The sequence below is a fragment of the Pieris rapae genome, chromosome 14 (genome assembly GCF_905147795.1).
Source record: "Pieris rapae chromosome 14, ilPieRapa1.1, whole genome shotgun sequence".
In the NCBI taxonomy this organism is placed as follows: Eukaryota; Metazoa; Arthropoda; class Insecta; order Lepidoptera; family Pieridae; genus Pieris; species Pieris rapae.
The window spans coordinates 7,335,607-7,354,360 of record NC_059522.1 but is presented as its reverse complement, the minus strand read 5'-3'; the positions used below and the strand labels follow the sequence as shown (position 1 = coordinate 7,354,360).

Genomic DNA, 18,754 nt, shown 5'->3' with positions numbered 1-18,754 from the left:
GACGTTTCTCAGTGATCGACACTTGTGACGAGTTGAAAGAAATACATTACGAATTGAGTGACTTATTCGCTCAAGTGAATTGCTGATTTATTGTATCGTTATTGATTATCTTTTTATAAGTTCATCTTTGTTTATTAAAAACAGCTTAGTATATACTAGTTTAGTTACGTTTCAAGTTTTTTCAAGTGGTGTTTCAGGAATTTTTGTTTGTTAATTTCTGAAATATCTGCCATAGAATTGAAGAAGATACCTATTTTATTTATTATTATAGCTATTTGCTCTACAGATTTCTTTGTTATTTTCAACTTAAGCCTTATACCCCATTGTCTTATTAAATATTACAAATTAAATATGTAAGTATTTGTATATATTAAGATAAAAAGAGCTTTCGTTTTGTATTATACTAGGTCTTAACAACGCTTTGAATAAAGTAAATAAATGTTGTATTTTAGATTATTTCAGTTATGTGAGCTAGGGGAAGAAAAAACACGGTATAACAGTAAAATTAGTCTTGTCAGATTTTTCTCTCGCGCGTTTTTACTAAAAACAATTTAATTTAGATCCCAGATGTGATAACGTCGGAAATACTAAAAACCTGCATGAGAATTCCGTGCTTCTGATATTGTTATGTTTGTGTAATAATATGAACAACGCCAAAAAACCATACAATATAAAAAATAATATAATACATCACAGTATGTTACATTAGAAAACCGCTGTGGTTTGTATTAATGTAACGATAGCAGTCTTGTTTAGGAGCGCGATAAATGCATATAAAAATCGTTTTTTTTAATTTAGAGTTTCTGTTGGATAGCGTCAGGCTACCTAATATTATTTTTAACTGTGCGGATGCCGTGATTAAAAAAAAATCGTTTATACTTGTTGTTTTTATTCCTTTTTGTAGCCTCATGTATTTTCTGTCAAATATATCTTTCGTTACACCTATTAATAAGATACTTACAGTGTATATATAATAAAGTTTCAACTTTGTAAAAATATACGCTGTTAATTTAAAAATATAAAATATATTTCAATAGTTTGATGTGAAAACCGCAAATCGCAGCGCCAACCGCGTTCCGTCATAACCCAGCCAATTTATATCCAATAAAGTAAGGTGTTTGAGTGAAAATTCACGAGATTCTCCATTATTTTAACGGAAAATAGTTACTTTGATTCACCTTTAGGTAAAACTGATTGCTTTTTAATATAATATTTTTGGCGCATTATAATAAAATGTATGTATGTTCGTACATTTTGTTTAAGATATTGAAAGTTGTAGTAAAAATACATTAAAGATCCAATAAAGCCTCTTCTATAGATAAAAATCAGTCGTATGGGGCATAGCCTGTAACACGTGCGAATTTGACTTTCTGGGCACGCCGACTGAAGCATCAAGCATCAATACCTAGTGTTCACAGGAACTCTACATATTAAAATATCCCGCCGAGTCGATCCTGAACTTCGACGTCCACAACTGAGAGTTTTTGCCATGCATCACCACTATGTGAAACCAGCTGCCCAGTGCCCACTGAACTATTTCTGAACCATTGCGACTTATATATTATAGTCCCTTAAAGGAAAGGGCGTACCAATTCTCCCATTTCATTCATAGGCCGGCAACGCACTTGAGAGCCCTCTGGTATTGAGAGTGTCCATGGGGTATCACTTATGTTTAGGTAGCCTATTGGACTTAAACGCATAAACATAACGTATCTTATACACATTGTAGTTTATATAGGCTTGCGTAAAAATTCACCGCTATCGATACTCGCGTGTCGTTGTTAGCGGCCCATAAATCCCGCTGTAAAGGGTGTGTAAGATATTCTACACGTAATTTTATTGAAACTGCACACCGGCACCGTAAATTGCTATCTAGAAAGAATTCCCTTTTACCCTCTATTGGCACATTTCATTTAATTTGCAATAGTGCCGCCTGTGCTGGCAGATGAAATAGGATGAAATATAGATAGAATATTTTGTATGGATATTATAATTCGTGAAGTTTTAGCTTAAGATAAGGCGAATGAAGGAACGTGGCCTCAAACCACGGCTACTAAAATTTATGCGCAATTTATTAATTGTACAAATAACTTTAATGATTCAGTCCTACCTATAATTGATGTTATAGTTATTGTTTCTATACTCATGGTCGATATTTAAACATTTAAATGATAAAAACGTCTAAGTTGATAATAAAGTATTAGTATAATATAAATAAAGTTTATTATTTGATGATTTGTGATAATAATTAAAATATACATAAAATTAAATAAAACAATTACTCGTCATTGTAATTATTCCCTAAATAACGCTTTCACAGAATCGTCACGCATTTATTTAAAGGAATACAATGGATGCCGTAAAAAATTTTACTTAATTTGAGCAAAAACGCGCTATTGTCTGAGGATGAGCTGGAAATTCAGCTGTTATTACAGTTTGGCCCACTTTGTTCCTTCCACCCGCCCCATCTCCCGTTTAGTTTATTGTTAAAACATTTGCATTAGTCCATTTTAATCCGAAGCGTACAGTTTTTTGGTATAAAAGAATAATTACGCGTTGACCGTGTTATTTAGTTGTCAGGAACCAAAAGTTTTATGAGATAAATTAAGCAAGTACATAATATATAGATTATAGATGAATGTATGACGACGTCGTGACGCAATACTAATCTATCTATATATCTATATTATGTTGAGACTCTTAATGTACCAAGGTCTCTTTGTGGTTTATTGATAATATGGTTTTTAGTTTAGTTTTCCAAAAACTAATCTAATAGCTAAGTATAAAGAATATAAATTTCAAAGTAATATAAATTTTCCAACATCATTTATTTCAAGTGTTTAGTAGTATATTTTATCTAAAATACAAATTTTGAGAGTTATGTGTAATTTTAGTGAATTGAGATAATTTTACAAATAAGCAATACGGGAGTATTAATTAATTCAAAACTAATATTCATGTAAAGTGGATGTTATGTTTTTCTTAGCCAATGTTGTTAAATTTCACGATAGAAGGCTACAGACGAACCTGGTTCAGTATTTACTTATTAACAGCATTATAGAAGCAAACGTAACAAAAACTCCAGAATGTAGTTTGTAACACAGAATGCAGTAAGGTAACGAAGATTATACAGACATTGTAAAATGTATCAATTCCAGCCAACAAAGCTCAAAGACAAAGAAATCTTTCCTATATCATTCACTAACATCTCGGGAACAAAACGAAACTAAAGTACAGTATGTAATGTCGGTCTCACATGCCAACTATCATTTAACTCCGGAACTGGGTCTCGAATACCTCAAATATTTATGAGACTTAAGATCCGCTATTTGTTTCTGAGATTTTGCAGACTTTTGTGTTGTTTCAAATTGAAATCGAATTTCATATTTTGTTTATAGTTTAATAGATTTTGTATTAGAAGTAAAACAGCAAAGATTTTACTAATATTTTTCGTTTGTTTGTAATTTAACTGAATGTAAATAAGTAAACTGAATATATAATATATAATATTCTGATTTACTTAGTTTTATCACAGAATATAAAAAAATTAAAGAGAGTATATAAAAAAAAACTAACAAACACAATATCTTGATTCATTCACTAGGTAAACAAGTACACTTGTGCACGTCAAAAAATTAAGTTATATATAAATATATATATATATATATAATAACAGTGCAATTACTTAATTAATTTGGATGATTAGAGGGATGCGTAATTAGTATTGAGATCGGTTTCAGCAGGCTTGCGCTTTTCCATGAGATCGTGAAGGCTAAGCATTGATGGACTTTTCGTTCTAGAAGAGCATTTAACATTCGCATGTATGGTGTTCGTTAGATAAAAAATGATGTTTCAGGTACAGAAGCAGAGCTTTTAAAAAAATTGCGAAGTTTGAACCAGTGAACCTCTTTTGGTCGGTTTCAGATTAAAACTTCACTAATCATTTGTTTTCTTCCGTTTGAACAAATAACGCAATTATCTACGTGAAGATAACAACTTCTAATTTATGAGAATTCTTCCAACAATATTTTTTGGAACTTCTTCATGAAACCTTGGAAGTCTTATCATCTGCGAATTTGTCAAGATAATAGATGTGTTTGTGCTTAATGAATTTCTTGTTATAGGTCAACAGTTTATTAACAAAAAGTCACTTTAAAACAACTTTATATACACAACATATATAGTTTATGTATATGTTTACTTAACGACTAGGACATAATAATAAAATACGTTGCATTTCATGTTCAGTTCAATCGTAAGCACTGAACATGAAATGCACGTCCGTTCGTCTTAAAGAGCAGTGTCGGCCTAGAGGCTTAAGCTTACGACTCTCATCCCAGAGGTCGTAGGTTCAATTCCCGCATTGTGCATTGATTGGCTTTTGCGCTATGTCCGCATTTAACATTTGCTCGAACGGCGAAAGAATACACCATGAGGAAATGCCGACTTGCCTTAGACCCAAAAAGTCGACGGCGTGTGTCACAGGAGGCTCATCACCTACTTGCATATTTGATTGACAAATGATAATGAAAAGGTTGTAGCACCATTGATTTTTTTAAACAATTATTAACTGTTTTCTATTTACTTAGATATAACTAAAATATATTAAAATTATCATACATTACATTACAATTACATAGTAAAATACAAAAATAATTCTAATACATATAATAACTAGCCTTAAACTGTAATAACAAAAAAAACATAAAAATCGCGGGAAATTAACAAATTTTGTAAAATATATAAATTACATAGTTCCCAGCAGAATTATGGTTTTATACATAGCGAGTAAGGTAGATAATGTTTTCTGGGTTGTTGTGGAAGCTCACTTGATATTGAGAGCATTGTTGATTCAGGTCAAAGCGAATATATTATATTTGTTCAGGCGACGGGAGCCGCGGTTTTTAATTTTTTTTATTGTTACATTTTGAAGTGCCCTTTATGTAATAGAAAAAGTTGTGGAATGTTTTCTGTTTGACTCCGCTTTGGCATGTATAATGGGGGAAATACTGTGTTGTTGAGTAAGTTAGATTCACTGATAAAAAAAAACTTTTTAGGTTGCCGTCGAATTCACGGGATCAATTCCATCGTGTACGTTAAGCAAAAATAAATATACATATTTAAACATATTCTATGAAACCAATGACGATTTCATAGAATATGCGAAATGGTGACTCCATAATTTTCCTTCATTTGTTTTTCACTCCCTAATAACAAATGACGTAAAACGTAGTTCGGTAAATAAAAAAAATATATCATTTATTCATACACTTATGAACTTCAGTAAATGGTATAATATATATAATAATAAATGCTTCTAATACTTAAAAAAGAATAGCGTGCCATATAGGAATTATTCCTTTCTACTGTTTTTATTTTTATTAATTCATTGTATGTATAGTAAAATACGACATACATTCCTATTAATATATTTTCCTTGTTTGGTTTCAGGTAATTGTCAACAACATGTACAACATACGATTATAGTAAGTAGTATTAAGATGTAAATATTTTTCTGGAAGGAGCTCATCCATTCCCCGTTTAGTGCAATTAAATATAATAGTGAAGTTATACGATCACTAAAACTAAAATTCTATTGCAATTATTAAGATTATTTTGTGTAATTCTAACAAACAATTATTTTGAATTCTATAACAAGTCGTAAATAATTAAACTTTTCATACTGTAAAAACATGAATAGCACTCTACACGAAAAATATTCAATTATGCGTTTGGTTAAACAATTACTTCACTATACTGCAATAGAAATTGGCACGTAGCTTTTTGTAATAGAGTTGAAATTGGAAAGTGATGCTTTGGAAGTAACTTTTAGATAGCTATAGTGAGGGTTTGACAAGCCGTGTTTATTTAAGGGTTATTGGACATTGGATACAGCGATAGAGCCTTTAACCACCTGTGTTTGAATTCAGAACATCGACTTCTAAAATTAATCTTTTTGTCTAACACGTCCAGCTTTCTCGGCATGAACAAACAATTAACAATTATAGACAAATAAAAATAAGAAGCGTCTCTTCTTCTTTCATATTTATCATATATCTAAGAGACGGCTAAAAGAACTCCGAGTTGTTCATTATCATTTATAGATGAGTTTGCAATTATCTAGAGAACGGCAAGTTAGCATTTAATCCCGGATTAATTAGCCAAAGCTTTACTATTTAGACTTTTTTAAGCTCTCGATTAAATCTTTAGTAACTATTTTATCTTTACTTAAGCAACATTCAAGTAAGCTTTAATAAAAATTTATTCTAAGTAATAGTTATCAGGAACACACGTTATATACCTAGTGCAAAGAATAAAAATAGTTTTAAATGTGAACCGACATTAGATAAAACTTTAGTTTTTCCTCTAGGAAATCCTAGTAAAACCCAGGTGACAGGCAGCCCCGCTAGATCTGACAGGGTGGCTTTTCGCCCGGAAAGAATCCAATTTTCCGAATGATTTCCCTCTAAACGTAGCGCACTGTCGCCTCGGCTTATGATATTTTTCGCGCTTTATTGAAAGGCTTACTTGGCCAACAAATAGATATTATTAAAAATAATATAAAATAATGGAATTCGGTAGTAATAGCAAAGGAAATGTTGAGTTTTCAATGCTGTTCAATCGTAAACATATGCAAGGCCGAGTGAAACATTCATACGGACATAAGTTTATAACTACAAAAATATAGTACAATTTGATAAATTCCTTAAAAAATTAACGACTTTAAAATGCTCTTAAAAGTATTAAATAAAAATATTTTCTTTCTGTATTGGTTAGTCTTGTATTACTAACTGAATCAAATGTAAAAAAAGAACAAGATACTGCTAGGATTCGATTGTCTTGAAGTCAGTTTGAAGTAAAAGCTATTATTGGAATTTTAGCAACATTACAAAGTTTATAATTGACCTGTGGTGTCACGATAACGTTGAAATTTTTATTTACATTGAATAATATAATAGTGTAAATTCTAAATATTTATTACTACAGGAATTTGGGTAAAACAGCTTAAAATATATATAAATAGACCTACTTCATCATGTGCCATTACTTTGAGTACAGTTGCTTTAAAAAAGGTATAATAAATAACTTCGATCTGTTAAATGAGGCGTAGATTGAGGATAACGGTCGTGATGAAGAATTGTCAGTCGGTTGAGAGGGGATAGTGTATTTTGACATTCTTCATTCATTGAATGGGTTAAAAGTTTATTTTTTAGTTCAAAACATAATAAGTACTTTATTATTTTTTAGTTAAATTTAGAAATATGGTTTATAATGTATGACTTAAAAAAATCATTTGGATACAAATCACTCTAGCTCTGTGAACCAAAATATTCTTCTTCTTCTTCTTCTACGAAACGAGAAACTTCCATCGGGTTGTGGACTGGACGACTGTCCAGTCCACAACCCGCTAGTTTTGCTAGTTAGCTGCTGGCTTTAGAAAATAGATATTAATCATATTGGGGCATTTCCAGGGTTCAATCGCTTATTAAGAAATGAACACATAACCAACACGTAACAAACCACATATATGATACTTCAACGTTATATCAAAGAAAAATATCGTAAGGCATCATGCCGGATGCCTTACGATATTTTTCTTTACCATGTACGTGAGTGTTAAATGCGCACTTACAACACAAATGAAATTGGTGCAGCCCTGTTGGGTTGAGCGTTGGTCTATCAGCCATCTACACACCATAAACAAGAATCAACCAATGAAATAGACCCAGAAACCGCATTTACTACTGGCTCTTATTTATACTAAAATATATGTATACTACTGGACCTGCCATATTTGGACCAGCAAATATTGCTAATGGCAGGTCCATTAGCAAGTGTTTTTCACACAAAAGGAATTATACCAAGTCTTTTACAATATGGAATAATAATTTTAAGGGTGTGCCGAATCCCAACATCAAAGTAAGGTTGCTCTTTAACGACAGGGCAATGTATTGCTCTGAAATACCCTCTTTTATGTTTTTGTTGTTACATTATTACGCGTGGTTCTTTTTTCAAATTGCACAAATTAGTTCAATTGAAGCTATTGTACCCTTTTTAGAGATTAGGTTTTTTCCTAATTTTATACTGTTTCACAGGGTATGGTAAATACCCTAGTGAAACTATAAAGTAGCTTATAAATTGAACTGGTTATATTTTTTAAATATATAAGATTTATTAATTATATTTTTTATACTATTCGGGATCATAATTTTCTGTCTTTTTGTCATTGATAATGGTTTTCAAGTGTACAAGAAACCGAACTTCAACATCAGACCCAGGTTACATAACCCACATCACAAGCCAGTATGTAATTAATATGCAGTAAATGTATGCAATCAAATTACCTTTGCCCATATATTAATTAGTTTTTGGCGGCAACACTACGCGGATTACAAGAATATTCATTACTTTGAGACGCGATAGCTTAGTGTATTGAGAAACGTCATAGTTATTATCTACACCAAATCCCTTCTACGTCCATTAATCCCACTCAGACGAGCAATTTATCAAACAGACAGACATAATAAGTGCTAAGCGTTTACAACACATGACAACCTTATCATTTTGTAGTGTACGAGTTTTCTAGTTTTATTTTCCTGAATCTAGGATTATCCTCTCTACCTGTTTGCGACTAGAGCTTGCTTTCGTCTAACGTTTTCAGGTATGAATACTTTTTTAAGTGACTTAAGATCTACAGTAATTGAAGGGCGTTAGCGGAGTGATATAATTTTGAATAGCGAATGCAGTTGAACTAAATAAATAGTTCTAAAATAGTTAAATTAAAAAACTCTGGTTAGTAATTTTTTTATAGAACAGGGGGCAAACGGGCAGGAGGCTCACCTGATGTTAAGTGATACCGCCGCCCATGGACAATCTCGATGCTAGAGGGCTCGCGAGAGCGTTGCTGGCCTTTGTATGCTCTTTTCTTGAAGGACCCTAAGTCGAATTGGTTCGGAAACACTTCATATTTAAATATGAAAAGGGCTTGCAGGTTTAGGTCCATTCATTGTTCATTTTAATCAGATCAATGAACAAAAATTCCACCTGCCTTTTAATTAATTTATAAATATTGCATTGTTTACTTTATTATCTCGGATAAAAATATCTGTGGCGATACAACTTTTTTACATTCAGCCTCAGGTTTATGAATCCGTTTAATGATCATCTAATAATCTAATAGGCAAATAGGTGATCAGCCTCCTGTGCCTGACACACGCTATCTACTTTTTGTGTCAAAGCAAGCCGCTTTCCTCACGATGTTTTCCTTCACCGTTCGAGTGAACGTTAATTTTGCGTGTTAAGAAAGTGGATTTTACTTGAAATGATATAAATAAAATATATAATATATATTTTTGTCTTTTTCTGTTCCTATTATGTCATGTTTGTGCCCTGATAATTAAATGAACTTAACAAAGCTTTACCTATTATGCTTTAGACGATACTAATAAGTTATTTTTTTTTATTTCTTTTGTTTGATTATATTTTGCATTGATACTTATTTCCGCTTCTCGCATGAGCCGGGCACCAATCGGCTCGCTAAATGCATTGCTTGCTGAGTAAGTTCTTTCGCATTAATAACCGCAGGTGCAAAGAGATGACGGATGGAGATTGTAACGAGATCTCGTTTAAAACACTCTGTGTAATGGCTTTCTAGTTTTGACGTTAAAAAGCCTTTAATAGTCTCCTTTACGCACTATAAGTCTGTATAACATTTAAAATTTTACACAGAAATATTTTAATTTCGATGATTTGCAAAGTTGATTAGGCTATTTGATTATTTCCATAGATATGTTACTCTATATAATATAATATAGTAAAAAATGCTTGAACCCTTATATGCAAGAATTAGGTGATCAGGACACGGCGTTGGTACTTAAACATACATACATATAACATGTGGCTTTCTCACAGCGATATTCTTTACTCTGAATAAGTGTTAAATACGCACATAGATAAAATGCATTTTTCAGTCAGGAGTTTAAACGCTTACATTTAACAGTCTTACAAGTCTTTTTTTTATAAATTAGACACAATTTAGTAAATTAATTGATCCTTCTTGATTCTTATACTTTTAACAAGTGTCTGGTACTAGATCAAAATACAAAATAATATGATTTATTAACATTGATAGAATTTTCAATACAGGGATTTATTTATTTAAGCCAATTGAAGTAAAAATACTTATCAGAGTTCCGATACTTATTTCGATGTTTATTATTTAAAAAATATCTATACATCTGAGATAGAACTTTCAACAGTCGAGTCCGAGGTTTTGCTAGAGCGGGATTTGACATTGTAATCGTAGAAGAAGTGAATGTTATAGGGCTGATCCCGTCCCGTATCATTTGCACAGCGATTGTCGTGAATCTTCACAAACACTACAAAAAATAATAATTTAATAAGGCAAAGAGCAAAATTATATGTGAATAAGATTTTGGTTCTTAAAAGCTAATTAGCGTGACCTGAAGATTACAGATTTTAAGTTCTTAACTGAATGTAAACCAAATTATTAATTTTTAAAGATTTACCAGACCGCAAAATAATTTGAGGTTTTTGCACGGAGGGTTAATGGAATTTATTTAACTTAAGGAATTTTTATATTAGCAAAAGTAATTTCAATCGTTCTGATTATAATTTTTCCTTTACTTTAGCTACTACCGGCTACAAACCCGACATCGATATTTCATATATATGAAAACAGTGTAGCGTATACAACTGCACTTTTATATACGAATTCATTTCTATCGGACTAGCTGTTCCCGACAATTTTGCCCATATAAAATCATGCTAGCCTTACTTAAGAAATGACTATCCAAGATAAAAACCTTTCATTTCAATTTCAAACCAAACCAATTAAAAATAAAGTAGTTAGGTTTTTATGTGAAGGAGTTTCCTTAGCTTAAAATTTCAGTATAGAGAACTTGGATTATAGTACGTACTGGTACCATCCTGACAATTCCTATAGTACATCATACAAAGGCTTTTGAAGGTTCTCCGAGCACGTTGATAAGCTCCACATATCCACTGTATACTCGGATTTTTCCATTTCTTCACCATGTCTTCGGGGCATGGGGTACATTTGCGATGCCATTTTCTCCTAGAAAAATTAAGGTGAAAATAAAACTAAGTTTTTTTATCCTGATGAAATCCTGTAAAATGATAATAAGCAGTTTTTAGTTTGTTTTAGTTTTTTTTTCAACAAGTATACAGTTGTAAAATGTATCAAATAATTTCCCTATTGACATCGTTCTAAAATCTTATGATTAGAATGTAATGTTGTAACCAAATTCTAAATGACTAACGTCTTCTTTCTATATCTAAGTATACTATTAAGAGCGTACAAATTCTTAGCCGGCAAAGCCGGCAACGCACTCGCAACACACACCCTCTAGCATCGAGAGTGTCCATGAGCGGCGGTATCACTTAACATCAGGTTAGCCTCCAGCCCGTTTGCCCCCTGTTCTATAAACAAAATACATTACATATTACAAGTCAGAATTTCTACAAGCCGTGGAATATCTACAGAGAGAGACTTGCTTATTTAACACTTATACCTTAAAACATTGTAACAAAAGGTAAAAACTAACAATTTAATATAAAGATTGGTTTACGAATTTCGAGCCAATATTAAATTGATACCGTTTTATTATCTAATCCGGAGCAAGAAATAACATCGATTCATTTGTTCGAATTACCAATTAATCTTCAAAATAGGTACGGCTTGTAATAATTGTCTTTCCAATCTACGTCCTTTTATTGACTTATCAAATTAACTGTATAGTATATACTCATGTTTAAAATATTTCATTATAATATATTGGAGGCCTACTAAAAATTGAGTAAACTAAAAATAACGACATTATGATTTATAGTCGCTTTAGTCTGAATTTCTGTTAAAAAAAAAAAGTTTTACCATCCTCTCCGTTCTTTGGACGATTTGGGATGGTTCATTTTCTCAGAGGATGATGTGGATGAAGGTGATATGTCTAAGGATTCATGTTTTCCATCTCTACTTGAACTATCTAAAAAGATACAAATATTAATAGAAAACTTGCTTCGATAATTATCTACTTTATAAAATAGTAGTGCAAAAAATAACACTAATAAAATTATGACCATATAAAACCCATTCTGATTGAATGGGTTCTGTTAGTGTTCTGAAAAGTAAGTAAACTTTTACAGTATTAAATATTTTGTTCATGACTTCATTAACAAATCCATTACAATATTATAATTGTATATTTTACCACTTTTACGAAAACCCTCCGACGATGATGTAGACAGCTCCCTATGTTTGCCTCTTTTTCTTCGTGTTTCTATTTCTTTTATGTCATTACTTATATTGTCATTGACTGTAACATTTTCAATCAGAGCTGCTGATAAATGAACTGGAAGAGGTCACATTATTTTTGCATGATTATCACAAAAAAATATACTATTGACTCCCCATTTTGCACTTGAACCAAGGTACAGTGTTGTTCAAATATTATTTGAGATGCTTTTGGGAATTAATGTAAAAGTAAACAAGCACACATATAAAGATCTATAAAATATACTAGCAGACTCGGCCAAGCCTTGCTGTGGCTAAGGTTTTTGTTATATTAGGTACATAGTAGTAAACTATTCAAGAGAAACGGTACGAGAACTTATGTGAAAGGTAGATAGCTTATGTGAAACGTTGGTACTTTTAACACAGCGCCATCTGTTAAAATTGTATCAAATAATAAAGAAATAATTTACAATAAAATTTAAAATAAAATTGTGACTATAATTAAAGATCTAAGCTATCCTATCCCTTAAGTTGTACCAATGCTCACGGTGTGCCAATTTAATTTAAAATCGGTTAAGTAGTTTAGAAGTCCGTCGCGGACAAACATCGTGACAGGAGATTTATATATATTAGATTTTAAATGACAGTTTTTTACTTGATGATATAGATAGTCCATATTGGTGTTTTTGGATGTGTACACACATAAATAGTTTGATGTTAAGCTAATTAAGAAACTAGAACGACCTTGCATAATCATAACAACAATTTACGTAGAATATTTAGTTAATAAATAGATTTAATTTTTAATTTAGAAACGTTTACTTGAGATAGAAGGAACTTTGTGAAGCATCACATCTGCCCCTTCAATTACCACTACTACATAGTGGTCACGACCACTCTGTCAAGAGTGTACCGAATAAGAAGAACTGGAGACAGCCCGACAGAGTAAAACATAGTAGTTCCTGATTTACGTGCGTAGTTAAAGATATATACAAATGGGAGCACGACGCCTTTCACAACAAAATAATCAACGTCATTTTTATGAAATATAAAGGTTTTTTAACAGGAAAAGTTTGGGAATCCGACAGAAATAGTTTGCGGCCGCTCTTCAAGACAGCTTTGGAACTTTTGATGTCGAAGCTTTTACCGCTGATAAAGTTAACTTTGCTTGTTCTTGGATATACTTTCTATCAGTTTTACACAAATTTAGAAGTTTTAGTGTCCTAGAAATTTGTATTTAACCTTTTACGTCTATTAAACAAGAATATATAAATTTTTAGCAATTATGAAATACTTTATTTATTTATATGTATTAGCTAAAAAGAGTCTAGTTCTATTATTGATAAATAATTTGTATTTGTAAAATAGGCTCTTTTTACCTGGCAGTATATTACGTTGTCCGATTTAATCGACACGGTATCGACTGGTATTTACAATGCTGAAATAGTCATAAATAATTGAATACGCCTTACCGATGATTATTAATAGCGATATCTCGACAGGCAACAGCCGCATACTATTTTATCAAACCAATTCACTTGAGCGCCTGTAAAATGTATGAAAAATCATAAATTCTGGCCACGAACGCTTATCACTATATTTATATAAAATGTTTTATGCTCGCGATAGTTTTATATTTTATTATATTTGAATTCAGAACATGTACAGAGTTTATGCATTTTATTGTTTGAGAACTGCTTTTTACACAAATTTAAAATATTCGTTTTTGTATTTATTGTATATATATTTTGTCTTTTAGACTTTGTTGACGTTATGTTCGAGGGCTAGTATTTTTTGAACACATAATAATTAAAACACGTTTATTCATCGTGATATCACAAAACAGTAGAAAAAAGATTAAATAAATGGAGACAAGTATGTAAACGATGTCTCATGTCACTGATAAATGCAGTTTCTTCCAGACAACTCTGAACATACCTACATACATATATAAATAAAATACCAAACCAACCAATCTTTTAACTACACTAAAATACTCAATAAATAAAATATATAAGTATGTATAGGTAAATATATCAAAGATTTCTTGTTTCTTGTGTATTTTGATAATCATTTTTTAAGTGTAAATTTAGTCTACGAGATCTTCATATGCTTATTATATCGATATACAGTCGTAGTTGGAAGACACGGCCAAGGGCTTAATAGCCATATCCAGCCTCACTGCTCAAATTCGGTAAATAGGTCCTTTATTAGGGTCTAATGTTTATTGCGTCTCTGATAAATTTCATCTAATTATGTTAATAGCAATGTATAAAACACGGGGTCAACAAATTGGCGATGTGATTAACGATCAAGCGCCAGACGAATAACAATTTATATTATTAGGCAGCATGTGGGGATAATGGCGGAATTTCGTAATATAATTGAAATTGCTTTGTTTAGAGTTTATATCGAGTTTGATGAAAACCCATTTACCGATGTTTTGGACTATAAATTTCATCTATTATCGTATGTAAGATGAATCAAAAGATGGCATAATTTTTATACGGTGCGTGATTGTTAAAACTCAAACTCAAAAATATCTTTATTCATATAGGTAAACATGTACACTTATGAACGTCAAAAAAAAACAAATTAAATTAATTGTAAAATTACATTTGCAACCAGTTCGCAAGTCAAGGCCGTAGAGCGGGTAAGAAGAACTGGCAAGAAACTTTCCGCCACTCTTTTCAATCGTCTAGTTTTTAATACAAATTATTTGAACTGGAGCAAATCAATCCAAAGGATTAGGATCATTTAAGTATTCGTCACATTTATAAAAGGCTTTATTCATTAATTAAAATTGGTTCTATTACGCGTATTTTACTGGTGAAAGTCACCATTTGTTTGTTTATAATATGTATGGGTCAAGTTCTATTTCTGTTTTATAGATTTCCCTAGGCAAGATTCTGTATTCCTAAAACTAAATGGCGATTGTCACTGGACACAAGGGAATATCGAAATTCAAAATACAATATGAAATTCATTTTATTATCACATTAAACCCTATAAACGTAAAACCAATGGCGGCCATGATACGAACTGTTTTTGCATCGCTTGTCAGATATCTTCACAAACACTAAAAAAAAAAGATATATGAAAATATGATACATGATTTTTTAAAAGTGATAACGTTAAAACTACATTAACTATATTTTACTTATTTTGCAATAAAACCTTTTACAAAAAAATATATTTTTGCAAAGAAAGTAACTTTAATTTTCATTACTTGTTCCATCCTGACAGTTTCTATAACGCATCATACATTCGCTCTTGAAGGATCGACGCGCCCGTTGATACGCTGCACAGATCCATTTGATACCAAAATTAATATATTTCTTCAACATATCGTGAGGACATGGCGTACACTGACGCCATGTTTTTGTTCTGAAAATTTTAAAGATGAAACATTATTATAAAGTTAAAATATCTTTAGACGCCTAGTATAAGTATTAAAATAAAGTACTTAGTACTGCCATTATATACACTTTATCATCACCATATATTTATTTGAAAAATTACGGTTAATAAATTCTTATAATTATGATTTGGTTGTTTATCTGATGCAAATCATAATCAATTTAACATACCAGAAACAGAAATGTATTTGTGAAATTAATTATAGCTAAAGTAGCTTTACAAGAATAAACGAGTAGATAATTAAGAAACGTACTATTTGCGATAAACATTATAAACTTACGCCCGTCTGGCCTCTTTGGTTTCAATAGACGACGCCTCCGAAGACAAACTTGAAGAGACGCTCTCGGAGCCAGACGATACGGAGCTTAAATGATAAAATATCAGAAACTTTAAAGAATTTTCTCGAGAAAATATTAACTCTAAGATTGTTAGCGAAGTTCAAAAACTAAATGGCAGATTGTGGCAAGACTGTTAAGTATATGACATTGTTTGGAAGTATAAATATAAATAGGATAGAACTTTAAAAGATTGCTTTTTATTATAACATATTTTATTTCCGAGAATTTGTCATTAGATTTCTTTTGTTTGATGTTATCTATGTGGTATTCTGCATATGTATTAACTAGTAAGAGTGTTAGTAAAAACGGGACTGTAAAAGGCCGACAACGCACTTGCGATCTTTCTGGATGTGTGCTGTTCATGGGCGGTGTTCCACGTAACATCAGATTTGCCATTTCCGCCCTGTTATATAATACTCTTATGATTTTTTTTGTTTCGTTCTGTTTACTTACATTATAAACCAGTAACAACAAATTTACATTATTTTGTTGTTGTATGATTCAAAAATGTTCAGCTCATATCAGAATGCTGTTTGTAATTGAGCTTGTATTTTTCAATTAAACTTGTGTTAATAAGACGTAATTTGATCGGTTAAAAAATCGTCTAACAAGGCGATGCAAATCCGAAGGCAATGCACACAAAGTATGTGTGCATACATAAGTGCTTTTCATAGCTCATAGAATAGTAGGATTCTTGCTACTATAGAAACATATCCTAACTTCGCATTGCAGTTTTCTTTTCTTTTCTACATCGTAAGATCTAGGATTTGGACCAAGATATGACACCGACGATATAGTCCAAAATCCTACCCAATAGACATATGAACTAGTAATACTAGCTGCTAATAATATACCTGCTTCTATGAGCGGAATTGCTAGTCTTAAGATCGCTTCCGCTCTCACCGGATGTATTTCCTTCATACGCGTACCACCTACCACCCCTGTGTTGAGCGTCACCAAACTCCGCCAGTTCTATTATATCATGATGTTCAAGCCCAAAAGGGGTAAGGGTTAGTTGGCATATTGTAACTGAAAGTAATCCTTAATATTCATTTTGGTTCAAGGGCGCATCTTGTTTTAGGGATACAGTTAAAGAACCTTTATACCATTGTGATTAAATAATTACTATTTTATATATTGTATATAAACTGGTACGTACGTAGTAGCTATAGTTAGTGTTAGTAATAATGCGTCGTTCTACAACTGAGTGTTTTTAAGGCAGTTTTTGCCCCGCACCACCACTTGTGGAACCAGCTGCCCACTGAAGTATTTCCGAACCAATTCGACTTAAGATCCTTCAAGAAAAGAGCGTACCAATTCTTGAAAGGCCGGCAATGCGAGCCTTATGGTAATGTGAGTGTCCATGGGCGGCGGTATTCTTTTTACATAACAAAAAAAATGTTATTAGTTAGTAAACAAAACATAACTACTGTAGTGGGGTATACTGCATGGATAGTATTTTAGGATATGCATATTTAATGCAATCAGTGTCAATTATAATTTAAGATGAAGCGAGAATTTTGTTAAGACCCTCAGATATTGCTAAGCCTAATTTATATCGTTAACTAATTAATACACTATATTTTAATTGTATCATCTTTAGTCACAGTTACTTTTGATAGCGTCCATACAAACTCTGTCGTTCTTGTTCATATTCATTACATACGACCTACTGTTAGCTGGCATATTTAGAAATAAACAGATATAGCTATCGAACAGTTTGACAGTATCACAATATTTCCCAACAGAATATGAGGTTTGTTCAATAACTGGACTAGAAAATTTCTGCGTGCATTGTATCTCTGGTAATAGACTAATAGCGCTCGCCCCCGGGGAAATCACTTTTAATTGCTCGATATTTTTATTAGACGAGATTCATGTGGTTTCATAATTTGTCTAGTAGACAACTTAATGATAAACAGTGTTCGATTTTTAAGTAGTATTTGAACTATATTTGTTTTGTAGGCACAGTAGGTAGATTTTATTGTCTAAGTTACAATTGAAATCTCGAAAGATTTGTTTATTAAACGTCTTTGCTGTTTCATTTGAAGAAAATCCAGTAATTATTTAGTGAAGTGTAAATTAGTATAAACAAAATAATATTAATGTTATATTCGCGTTGTTCTAGTTGCAATATTATTTTTGCTTCTCCGCTTAGAAGGAAAATTATGTAAGTTGTTTATTAGATTATTATTTAAGAGTCTTACCTAAAGTAATGTATATGTTCTTTGAAAATATAATGGTTTATATTAAAGTATACTTTACCATCTATTATAAAAATTATACTCCATAAGCTTGCGCATTGCTCGGCGAACACAAATAAAGTAAACATTATTTTAATAGCAACGCGGAATTTAATATAAAACTCATGCGAGTATTGCTATATTGATTGCGTAAAAGAAATAAAGTTTGTATGTAGGAAATATTTTCGTTTACTATCACTACATTAGATAAAACAAAGGTATTTTTTACAAAATTTACATAGGTTTCGTAACTGTCAAATATTTAATGTTCATCCCGACGATATGGTTTTAATCGACAAGATATATTCACAATAATCAGACAATGGCGTATTTTACAAGTGTAGATTAATGATAGTGAAAAAGTTAGTACAAACTAACGTAATATATCAAGTTCGCGTATTAAATATACAACATTGTAACGTTGAGTAGTGCAAAGGTAGTAGTGTACTTAATATTTATTTTGAATTTATTGTATCACTTTG

General features: G+C 31.6%; 3 protein-coding genes across 7 annotated transcripts in view; 1 reads left to right on the top strand and 2 right to left on the bottom strand.

The window, feature by feature from the left end:
• LOC111000702 (dystrophin, isoforms A/C/F/G/H) overlaps window positions 1–18,754 on the top strand; it is a 328,798-nt gene that overhangs the window by 146,285 nt on the left and 163,759 nt on the right. The gene's annotated exons all lie outside the window — the stretch shown is intronic.
• On the bottom strand, window positions 10,186–13,855 carry LOC123689724. The gene is made up of 5 exons (XM_045631085.1): window positions 13,744–13,855; window positions 12,249–12,389; window positions 11,915–12,023; window positions 10,941–11,098; window positions 10,186–10,379 (listed from the first exon to the last, which is right to left on the bottom strand). Exons 1-5 carry the CDS (start codon window positions 13,784–13,786, stop codon window positions 10,231–10,233), a joined length of 600 nt encoding a protein of 199 aa, XP_045487041.1. The 5' UTR covers window positions 13,787–13,855; the 3' UTR covers window positions 10,186–10,230.
• Window positions 15,242–18,398, bottom strand: LOC123689725. Its single transcript, XM_045631086.1, has 5 exons — window positions 18,295–18,398; window positions 16,884–17,058; window positions 15,972–16,055; window positions 15,501–15,658; window positions 15,242–15,350 (listed from the first exon to the last, which is right to left on the bottom strand). The coding sequence occupies exons 1-5, from the start codon at window positions 18,359–18,361 to the stop codon at window positions 15,271–15,273; spliced, it is 564 nt and encodes a 187-aa protein (XP_045487042.1). The 5' UTR covers window positions 18,362–18,398; the 3' UTR covers window positions 15,242–15,270.

Excerpts from the sequence above, each read along its gene's own strand:
- LOC123689724 (XM_045631085.1), bottom strand. The coding sequence starts at position 13,786 with ATGCGGCTGTTGCCTGTCGAGATATCGCTATTAATAATCATCG. Across the intron at positions 12,390-13,743 it reads ATCGCTATTAATAATCATCG|TTCATTTATCAGCAGCTCTG; the intron begins GTAAGGCGTATT and ends GACCTCTTCCAG. Across the intron at positions 10,380-10,940 it reads GAATTGTCAGGATGGTACCA|TGTTTGTGAAGATTCACGAC; the intron begins GTACGTACTATA and ends TATTTTTTGTAG.
- LOC123689725 (XM_045631086.1), bottom strand. The coding sequence starts at position 18,361 with ATGTTTACTTTATTTGTGTTCGCCGAGCAATGCGCAAGCTTATGGAGT. Across the intron at positions 15,659-15,971 it reads ACCAAAGAGGCCAGACGGGC|AACAAAAACATGGCGTCAGT; the intron begins GTAAGTTTATAA and ends TAAAATTTTCAG. Across the intron at positions 15,351-15,500 it reads AAACTGTCAGGATGGAACAA|TGTTTGTGAAGATATCTGAC; the intron begins GTAATGAAAATT and ends TTTTTTTTTTAG.